Source organism: Crotalus tigris, unplaced genomic scaffold, assembly GCF_016545835.1.
Source record: "Crotalus tigris isolate CLP2741 ecotype Arizona unplaced genomic scaffold, ASM1654583v1 scf7180000020484.104847, whole genome shotgun sequence".
NCBI lineage: Eukaryota > Metazoa > Chordata > Lepidosauria > Squamata > Viperidae > Crotalus > Crotalus tigris.
The window spans coordinates 64,987-75,874 of NW_024098041.1; the positions used below are offsets into that span (position 1 = coordinate 64,987).

At 34.5% G+C, this 10,888-nt stretch overlaps 1 protein-coding gene across 1 annotated transcript in view; it reads left to right on the top strand.

Moving 5' to 3' along the window:
- The window catches only part of COMMD10 (COMM domain containing 10), a 62,754-nt gene extending 53,116 nt beyond the window's left edge, over positions 1-9,638 (top strand). The window contains exons 6-7 of the mRNA XM_039366934.1: positions 5,733-5,792; positions 6,355-9,638. Of these exons, the coding sequence (XP_039222868.1) occupies positions 5,733-5,792; positions 6,355-6,393 (99 nt within the window). The 3' untranslated portion in view covers positions 6,394-9,638. The remainder of the gene's footprint in view (positions 1-5,732; positions 5,793-6,354) is intronic.
- Positions 9,639-10,888: the final 1,250 nt, after the last annotated feature.

Below are 10,888 nucleotides of genomic sequence, written 5' to 3' on the forward strand. Positions count from 1 at the left end.
AACTAAGAGAACATGGCTGCCCCAAAAGCACTAGTGTGCTTCTATGGTTGAGGGTAAAGTCCCAGTCCAGGATCTTAATCAGTACAGGACACTGAAAAGACACATAGTGAAGAACCTACTAGGTATGTCTCTTAAATATGATGAAATAACACGGGAAGCTTCTGATTCCACTTGGATACGGGTCAATCCAGTATCATCTAGTAATTGTGCAATACCTTTCCCGGCAGTTCCAAGAAAAGGCAAGCTGATGAATCTATTTTAGTCCAAATTTTACATCAATTTCTGTCAGTATGTTAGCAAATACTACGTTTTAAAGCTGAGTCATATACTTTCAATTGATTTTGATCTACACTTATTTTATGCCCTGCTTTAGAAATAGGTTATGCATTGATTTGTTTGCCTAATTGACATCATCTTAGAATGTCAAGCTTTGGCTACTCCAGAGCAAGCTAACCTTGGACCCCTAATTGTAATTTAGGGAGGCACTATATTCATAGACAGTTTTCAGATTTCCACTTGAAGATTGAATAGCTTAGCAAACATTTACAATATGATTGACAGATATATTAGAACTGATAAATATTATTGAACTAAACTAAACTAAACTGAACTTACTGTGTGTGTGTGTGTGTGTGTGTGTATTTTGTATGGTTTGGTTTGATTTAGTTTATACATAATGTGAAATGTTCAGGGATGTACTTTTCCTTTCATCTAGAATGATGACAACATTGTTGAAAAGCATTAGCTTGCCTTTTTACTATAAATTCCTTCATTACTCTTGAGTTTAAGTAGTAATGTCCTTTAAAAGATGAAGTGGTGCCTTAATTCATTCCTCTAATTAAAATATTACTGTTCCAGACAAATAGAACATTGCTGAAGTAGGCAGTTTGTTGTTTTGACTCCTTTCTCTCTTTCTGATTTCTAGGTAATGTAATTAAGTTTCCATGCTTTTATAGTTGATACAAGATGCTTGGAGAGAGAGAGAAAAGTCCATTAAAAAGTTCAGTTTTTAATCTGTAACATATCATTGGCGAAGATGAATGTTGATACAAGTATACCTGAATCACTGTTTTTTATACTTAATTGAAAGAACCAGTATTACAGAACAATGACAAGCCTTAATGATTTTCAGAAGCAGTTCTAATCAATATATTTCACAGGATACCCACAGCTAAGCTTTTTCCTAGTGATTTTTTAAATGGTATTGTTATATTTTGCCACTAATGAGTCTTTTATTCAAATCAAATAAAGTAAGTAGTAACCTGATTTGTTCTTTGTGTTCTAAGAATATGAAAAAAGAGAAAAATGATGCCATTTGAAGGGTCTGGTAAAAAAAAGAAAGTAAATTGGCTCATTGTTTTGCTTTGATAATATCTGTAAAATGTTTGTGTATTCTATTCACAGTGTAAGATCCCATCTAGTAGAAGTATTATAATCTTATAAACTCAATGTTTACTTACTTAAACCTTTGTACAGTTTCCCATAAAGCCTCTTGTAGCAATTTACAATCATATTTGAAAACAATAAAATAAAACAGTTACTATCAGACATGTGTACTAAAAGACAACAGGGAAAAATATTTATTTTTACCCTTCATACAAAAAGGCCTGGATAAAAGGAATGATTTAATAGTATTCTATGGACCAAATAGAAAAAAGAGATGGCACTAATTGAAGAAATAGTGTAGATAAGAAGGTCTCACAAAATGCTAAATAAAAAAAAATTAGATCTACATGTTGCCCAGATTCCTATGATGAAATGGATGTCTAAGAGATGCTGATGTCCCGTCAGCTTCATAGTTGAGTTGGGATTTCAGCTGACATTTTCCTGCTTCAAGTCTGACACCTGTTCTACAAAATCATCTTTCCAGCCTAGTCCGCTTTAAAATAAAGCCAGTCAATCAATTCAGAAAACTGAGTTTGCAACATGGATGAGTAATATGCAAAATGGAAATAATTCCATTGAGATGAAACCTAGCTAAACAGGTTATCTGAAGGAGCACCTTCTCCTGTATGTATCTACCTAGACCTTAAGGTCACCTAATGAGGCTCTCCAGGTCCCCCACCAAAGAAGACACGGTAAGGCTCTACAAGGAAGACAGCCTTTCTATCTGTTTAGGGCTTTAAGGTTAAAACCAGCATTTTCAATTGGATCTGGAAAGGACAAAATAATTGTCCTTTTTGTCATCATTGCAATGGAAAAATCAAGGTCATCTTCCTTATTCTCTGCATAAGAATAAGGAAGATGACCCTGCTTTTCCCATAACCAGAGTGATGATGAATGAAATATAACTAAGACCATATTCAGAAGATGCTTAGACAGATCTTTCCTACTTCACAGGAGTATAAGAAAAGTAAAGAGTTGCAGCACAACCAGACATTTAATATTCTGTTATTACAGCAACCCGAAATAGAGAACTGTTCCTTTAGAATAATTGGAAATCTCTCCATGACAGGCAGGGCATTACTCAGCTGGACAGAAATACTATTCACAAACAGTATTTCCATTTTGTCTAAATTATCTCTCTGTTTATTGGCCTTTATCCAGACCATTCCCCAGCTGAAGCATTAACACCAACCACCTCACCTGTGTTAGATGAAAAGGAGATATAGGGCTAGGTATCATTTTTCTATTGATGACACCTGAACCTACTTCTGGATAACCTTGCCTGCAGTTTTAGAAAAATGTTAAACAGCAGAGGGCGTAAAGTGGAGCCCCGAGGGACTTTATAACCCCCTATAACTCCACAAGGCCGAAGAATAATCTCCTGTCCTACTTTTTGGAACTGGTCACCCAAGTAGTAGGTGAAAGCATTACAGTATAGTATGCATTACCCCATATCCCAACTCTAATAGTCTACTCATCCTTGATAGTATAGAACAGTGTTTCCCAAACTTGACAATTTTAAGGGATGAGGACTTCAAGCAACGCTGGCTGTGGAATTCTGGGAGTTGAAGTCCACATGCCTTAAAATTGTCAAGTTTGGGAAACATTGGTATAGAAAGCTGATGGTACTCCCCCTCTCTTTTATCCCCATACAACAGCCAATATGGTTTCTGTTCCATAAGCAGTCCTGAAACCAAATGGAAATGGATCTAGATAATCATTTTCATCCAAGAACAAATGTTTTTCCCAATTCACTGTTTGACCAGCCAGATTTAGAGACATGTATGAGAAGTTTTAAATTTCCTAATTGTCAGGTGGATCCCACCTAATTCTAATTTAAAACATAAAGCAAACTTTTATGTTAGCCTTTCAAATAACAGCATTCCTGTTGTATAAAAATGACTTGTCTGAGGTTTTTCTTTTCATTTGTTATATGTATAAATTTTAAGTTATTTTCTTTTATAAACTTTTACATTTATAAACTGTCAACTTTTTGGCAGCTTAGGAGTACATGCTATCCAGCACCAAAATTCATTTGACAGTTAGCAAACTGGTTACATTTTTATTTAGTATGAATAAATAGTAATATTTCCCAAAATAGAGAGACAGTTTTGTTTTTGGAATTATATGAATATTGACTCAGATGGAGATGACAATCCATGGAATTTTTTTTAGAAATGTATTCCCCTTTCCTGCAAGTAGCACTTGTTAACTTATTTTTGGAATGAATAAAGAGTTTATTATGGTCATAGACCAACATAAACTTGTTTTCATTTTGTGGGCTATCAGAATCTTTTCCATTTTTCCTTTAAAAAACAAACATTTTATGTTCTTTATTACAGAGGATCAGCAGGAGTCATTACAGACTGCAACTCTAGCCTTTCTATTTTTTATTCTGTATCCTATTTTGAGCGTAATGCTTTATTTCCTTCTTTAGGGTAAGACTAGATTCTGACATAGATATGAATTTTCTTTAATTACTAGAATGGGACCTTTTTCCACAGAAAAGAGGAGGAGGCCGTGTGCTGAACATACTGAACCCAGTGATTTTATTATCTCTTAATATCAATTTCAAAGTATATATGTTGTTTGTTTATCCCACTACTTGGAAATCATTGGCCTAGTCGTAGAATTGAATCCATAGAATCCGGTTTACTTTTTTGCCATGAACAAAATGCCAAATATGCATGTACAGTACATCATATAACTCTTCACTGGGAGGAATTGCTTTAGTTTCATCTTTCAGTCTTTCATATCCACACAATGGATTTCATATTTTAGCATTTTCAACTTACGACCATTCATTTACTGACTCTTCAAAGTTACGATGTTGCTAAAAAAGTGATTTACCATTGGTCCTTACATTAACAACCGCTGCAGCATTCCTGCAGTCACATGAACATAATGTGGGTACTTGGCAACCCTCATGCATTTATGATGGTTACAGCGTTCTTGGGTCACATGATTATCATTTGCGACTTCCCAGCAGCTTCCAAAAAACAAAGTCAATGAAGGTAGGTGGATTTCATTAACAACTCTGGCAAAAAAGGTTGTAATATTGGGTGCAAGTTACTTAATAACCATCTTGGCTTAGCAACAAACGTTCTCCCAATTTTGGTCAAATTTGAGGATTACTTGTAGTTCTAAGTTCCTAATCTTTATATAAACCTTGGGATGAAGGTTACGTGAATAGATACTTTAGGCTGATCGAATGAAGTGACCCTTAATATGCCCAAACTCTGTAAAATCTTATAATTAAAATGAAAAATGAACATATTTAAGGAAATAAAAAATGAAAAATAAAATTGAAAAAGCTGAAGCAACACCAGAAGTGTAAGATGAACAGATGTCCAATGTTACTTGACTAAGAAAACTTGACTAGCAAAAATTCTGTTAGGAATAGAAGACCTGACATTATGTAAAGGTTAAAGTGTTGAATCTGAGTGAGAGGACATACAGTATGACCTGTACGATTCCAGATAAATTACTATCTGACCTATTGATAGAGTTGTTGAGATGCTAAGATAGGTGCGCTGTAGATGTCCTGAGCAGTTATGATGAAGAATATTGTATAGTTAGTACAGAATTACTGTCTTTATAGAAAAAGTAACACTTCTGAAACGTACTTCTTTACCTCAAATGAAATATGGCATAGGCAAAGGATATAGAAAATGAAATAAATACAAATTTAGAAATGCAAAACACCGTGTTTGCGTAGTCATGAGCCAAGAAATCAGGGGATATTTATTGGTGCAGAAAGTTATTACCTACCATCTGCCTCATCCACTGTGTTTCCCATCATGAGCTGATTTTGCCTTTAATGTTTAAAAATAGTTTTAAAGCACATTTTTGGTTGGAGGTCTAGGTAAATGTCTATAGAGAGCTCAGCATGATAAGATATTAACAGTTAAATTAATGTGAAATGTTAAATCTATGCTTGCGTATCACTGTAATGGATCAGTGAGTTCAGTCACATGCACAGCCTCCAATGTCTTGTTATAATGGCATTTACTGACTGTCAGAGGACATCTGGGAGAGATGAAATATCATTTAGCGTTTTATAAATGTTACAAAAAATAATAATTTTTTTCTAGCCATTTATTTTGTTATGATTTAGAGAATAATTTCCAAAGAAACAGGTAAAAATGGGAATGAATTTTTTTTGTAATCATTCATATACAGTGTGAAAAAAGGTTGGGGTTTTGCTATTTTTACATGTTTTATACAGGTTAAATTATCCCTTGAAGGAAATTACTGAACTAAGTAACTGTTTGCCATAGGCTGAAGGTACAGACAGCATTATATTGTGTGGACTAATTTATTGCCCATCTTTTTGTCTTTCACAGAATATGGAGAAAATATTTGTGGAATTCAATCATAAAGAACTATTTGAGTTCTATAACAAGGTCTGTATTGGTGTTTTAATAGATTTTCCAGCATTTGATAACATTTCCTTTGCTTTAATAAGACTTTATTTAATCAACTCTATGGTTCTGAGTTGTTCTTGCTTAGAGCTTTTCTTGTAAACACATAATGCCTTCCTCCCCCAAAGCAAAGCTCTTCTGAATTATATCTTGTAAAAACAAGATTTACATTTGCTGTTTCAAATGACTTTGAACAAAATGGGTGTTTGCTATAACTTGTAATTAACTCTAACAAGAACCAAAAGGGCAAGCAATTCTGAAAAGCTTAAATCAGTAAAACATATTTATTTACATTATACAGGTGATGAATTCGCCCAGTCATAACCATAGGTTTCCAAATTGCAAACACATATTTATACATGATAAATTGTCATTGGGCAATTTTTTAAAAAGTCAGCTTTAATAATAGGATAATGATTTTTTTGCTTTATTAATGAAGAATTATCTCATCAATGTATGGTTATATTTAATTTGCATATTTTTATCATTTCTCTTCCATTTTCATGTTCCTAAATACCTTTTTTGTTTTATTTTGATCAAATAGTTGGAAACAATACAAATGCAACTGGATTCGCTGACGTGATACTATGCAAAGACTAATTTCTCCATCACATTCCAACTGTTTTGATACTGAAGATATATCGACTGAATATATTTGTTGAAATACTCAACTGTCAATAAATGATTTAGGTTTCTTTGATCATTCATGTTAGATAAATGAAATCATTGTTAAGAAAGTTTTGGTTTCACATGACTACATCGTATTCAACTTTAAATGAAGCAATGTACTATATTATTGTGCAGACTTTTGAATGATAAAGTCTGCAGTTTTTGTGTTTTGTATTTACATTGTGGATAGCAGTTTATGTAATACTGTAGCATAATAAACTTCACGTAATCATTATCCAAAGTATGCTTAAACAGTAGAAAAAGATAATTAAATTGCTAAAACATTGGCTCTCATGCTGATATCTTACCCATAAGAACAATAGTATTCTAACTTTGGACTATTTTGGTTTATTACTTAATGCTTTTGAATTTGCTGCCAGATTTTCCATCTATGACAAATAGCAAGGTTTGCTTGTTTTTGAATGCTTCAGTGATTGCTAAAATGCTTTAAAGGACAATTGCCCTCTCACGCATCAAAAAGAGAATAATGAGAATTTCTTAAGAAATTCAGTTGTTTACTTGATCAACATTTTACCATTTGATTTTATAGTTTCCCAGCTTGAAAGAAATTAAAATTAAAGTTAAAAAAACAAGGCCCTTTTTAGTAAATCCAAAGCAGTGAGGATGAGGTCCAGTGCTGCAATGACGGCGGAAACGGTTGTTGATGCAGATTGTTGATGGGCATTTTAGGGTGCCTTAATGCTAGGAAGCCACTGAGTTATAATGCACACATTACCTTACTAATTGGAAAAAGGAACGAACTATGGATAATATTTTGCATTTCCTAGCTTTTCCTTGCTTTCTCATTTTCATTCAAAAAGTAGCTGCTGGGTACACCAATAAGTGCATTTAACAATGCCAATCAAAAGTCCTGGTAGGAGGTGTCTCTGCCAAGTGTCCTTGGTGTAATAATTAATTGACATTGCTCTGGTACATTTACAATATCATACTTAGAGTAGGATTGAGCAAATTTCAGAAATCATATGGAAATGTATTGTGCCTCAGGTGAGCACAGCAGCACCTTTGTGGTATTCATTAGGGGAACCAACTTTTTTCCCAAGAATTCATGCATCCCTTAACTGGATCAGTAAAAGGAAAATGCTTTTTTAATTTGTTTACTCACAAACTCAAGTAGTTTATTATGGTTGTGCAGTTTACTTGGAGAAATGCTTAATTGAACAATGTCAGAAACAAAATGCTATTCAAATATAAAGTGGACCCAACAGCAGGTTTAACTTCACCTCTTTGATACAAAAAGTAACTCCCTCCAGGTCAGTGAGAGAGCAATGTGAACAAATACAGAGTACTTTGTACTAGGAACCGAAGGCTCTCCCTGTGAACAAGGAGCTTTGGCACACACACAAGCGGACAATCAAAGCCAATGGAAAAGCTGCCCAGCTGCAGCGATCAGGCTTCTAGCACAAGGAGAAGGAGTCATGAAAGCTATGAAGTATTTTTTTTTCCTCTTCAGAGCAGTGAGCAATTTTCTTCGTGTCTTCTATCTAGCGTCACAGTAGATGGCAGAGCCCAGTGGAGAGATAGTAACAATAGAGAAACCACATAGATTTCAGAGTGACACATCTATCTTTGTTGCAATCATTACAGCAGTGAAGGATAGGCAAGTTGAGGAAGCAGATGTCTTAATTATATCTTCGGGCAGGTCTCCGTCTTCTTTTGACAAAAGATTCAGAAGGGTTTGAGGCCAAAGCTTAAAAAGTTCTGGTGGCCTTCCAGACAGGGCCTTCCAGACAGATAGTAACTGATGGATTAAAGTGGATGATTTCTGCAACAGAGATCTTCTAGCCATCTCTAACCCTGCTAGGAGATTATCAGTGACTGTATAAGTCACTTGCTTCCTCTTATTAATGTGGTGACTGGAGAACTACGGATCATGGACTTGAATCTTGTCTGAAGAGGGAACCTAACATTGTGTCTAATTTGTTGGCTCAGGGCAAAAAGGAAAAGGAGATCTCCAGGCACTAACGATGTAGTAGCAACCTCTTCACCACCAATGTCTTAGGTGTGTGTATACACAGATGATATGAGAAAATCATAAAAGAATCAGCACAAAACTTTGGGCAGAAGTGGCTGCCTTGATATTTGAGTGAGCAGTACTTCCCTAATGGCATTGCTATGACTTACATAGCCTGTGGATGATTTAGTCATTTATAAAAAAACTGGAAAGGACTTTGGGGCATAAATGCCTTTGGTCCTATTAATGTGCAATTGAATTAACCCCAAAGTTTTGTTTTTCTTTGCAAGTTTATTCTATAAATAAACTTAATGTAGGTCAGTGTAAAGCAGTGTAGGGTAACTGAAAAATGTTTACATTGTAAAACCTTTAAAGTTGTATTTATAGGGAGAAAGTGTAATATCAGATTATTATGTGACTAAATTAGAAATTATGATTCAGAGAGAAATTAGTTTGTAATGTTCAAGTCAAGCCATTATTGATTGGCACATTAACACACACTTCTGCAACTTTCCTCTTTTGATTGAAAAATACCCAAACGTGCACTGCAGAATGACTTTTTGCTTACATTAAAAATCAGTCTAAATAGTAATTTGTGCAAACTCTTAAACTCACTTCAAATTCACCCCTGTCAATTAGGAGTAACCTTCAGTTTTGCTTTACCTATTTGTACACAATATGGATATGGACAATCATTAAGCAAAATTAATTTTGAGGCATAGTTGAAAACAAGCACAAACCATGCTGTTGATTCATCTAGTTTAATTTAGCTTGGAGACTATGATAAACTGGTAAATTTATCAGATTATTAAACCAATTTTCACCTTTCCAAATTGTTCATAATTTTCAAGCTGTCAGGACTAGAGTCTCATAGTTCATGTACATTTAGGTTAATATACTTTAAGAGTATTGCAGCTCAAGACGCTAAATTCTGTTAACATGGCTGATATTTTTTTTTTTAAAAACAGGATGTGTGGATGGAAATCTTACAATAACTTATATTGTAGATGCTTTAGATAGTGGGGATTGGTACTTCCATATTCCTGCATGCTTTAGCAATCTGTGCAGCATTGACTATAACGTTACTGAGGAATAAGGGGCTAAAACAATTTCAGATTTCCAAAGGCTCTTAAATGTTGAAGTATTTATACTGCCTGAATGTTAAAATAAAACAAGTCAATACAAGATTTTGCTGCACAGTTATCTTTACGGATCTGCTATTTATTTATTTATTGTCTCTTGCCTTTATTACTTTTTTATAAACAAGTCAAAACAAACATACCTAATATTCCTTCCTCCTATTTTCCCTACAATAACAACCTTGTCAGGTGGGTTGGACTGAGAATGACTGGCTCATGGTCACCCAGCTGGCTTTTGTGCCTAAGGCAGGCTTGCAACTCAGAGTCTTCTGGTTTATAGCCTGGTGTCCTAACCACTAGACCTGTGGTTCTCAACCTTTCTTCACCATGGACCCCCTTTAAATCCCTTGTGTAGCCACAGTCCATGGTCACGAACCCCCAAGAACTTAACTCAAGATTTAAATCATAAAAAATCTTCAAGCCTTCGTGAACCACCTGTGACAACATCATGGACTCCCAGGGATTTGCGGACCACAGGTTGAGAACCGCTGCACTAGACTAAACTAGTAAAAAAAAAAAACAACTAGACATAATTTCATGCAAAACACATTGCATTCATTTCCAGTAACTAACAAACAAGTTAACTAGCAAACAAGTTAACAAGAGGATGTTGAAGTGCTGAAAATATGGCACTTTCTGCTTTTTATCTTTTTATTAATTTTTCAGGTTGTTTCTGTTTTTTGTTGGCTATTAACAAATTAAATTTGGCTTGCTGGTTGGTCTGAAACCTTGGAAAGCTGCTGCCAAGGTAAGAAAAACTGGATTTGCTGGCCAAGAATTTGGTCATGTTCTTCATCAAGAGTTCCCAGTCTCTGGAAGCCAAATGAAACAACATAATTCTGTACAGAAATGCTAATGGTAAAAGCACAGCTATAATTTTAAGGAGCTTAATGCCAGTTTTGTTTAAGCAAGACTAAAATGGAATAAATACAGCAGATAATTGTATTCTATGATTAAGTAGAATTTATGAAATGACTAAAGCAAAACATCTGCCCAGGCTGAAAAATATGAATTATTTCCAGAATTTGTGGTAATTTATGCTGTAAGATGAATTGATGTCTTCTCCAAAAGGCAGTGGAAGCATTTCTGCATTAAGCAGGCTTGAATATAAAATTTTAAAATAGTGGATACTTTATTTTTTACTTTTGCTAAGCTAGGTAGATACAACGTGATCAAAACTAAAATGGTACAATTTGTACTCACTGAGCACATTACAGGATTCTTCGTGATAAAGATGCTAAATATGTATACCTGAGAACTGAAGAAATTCAGTTATTTTAAACATTTGGAATTTATCT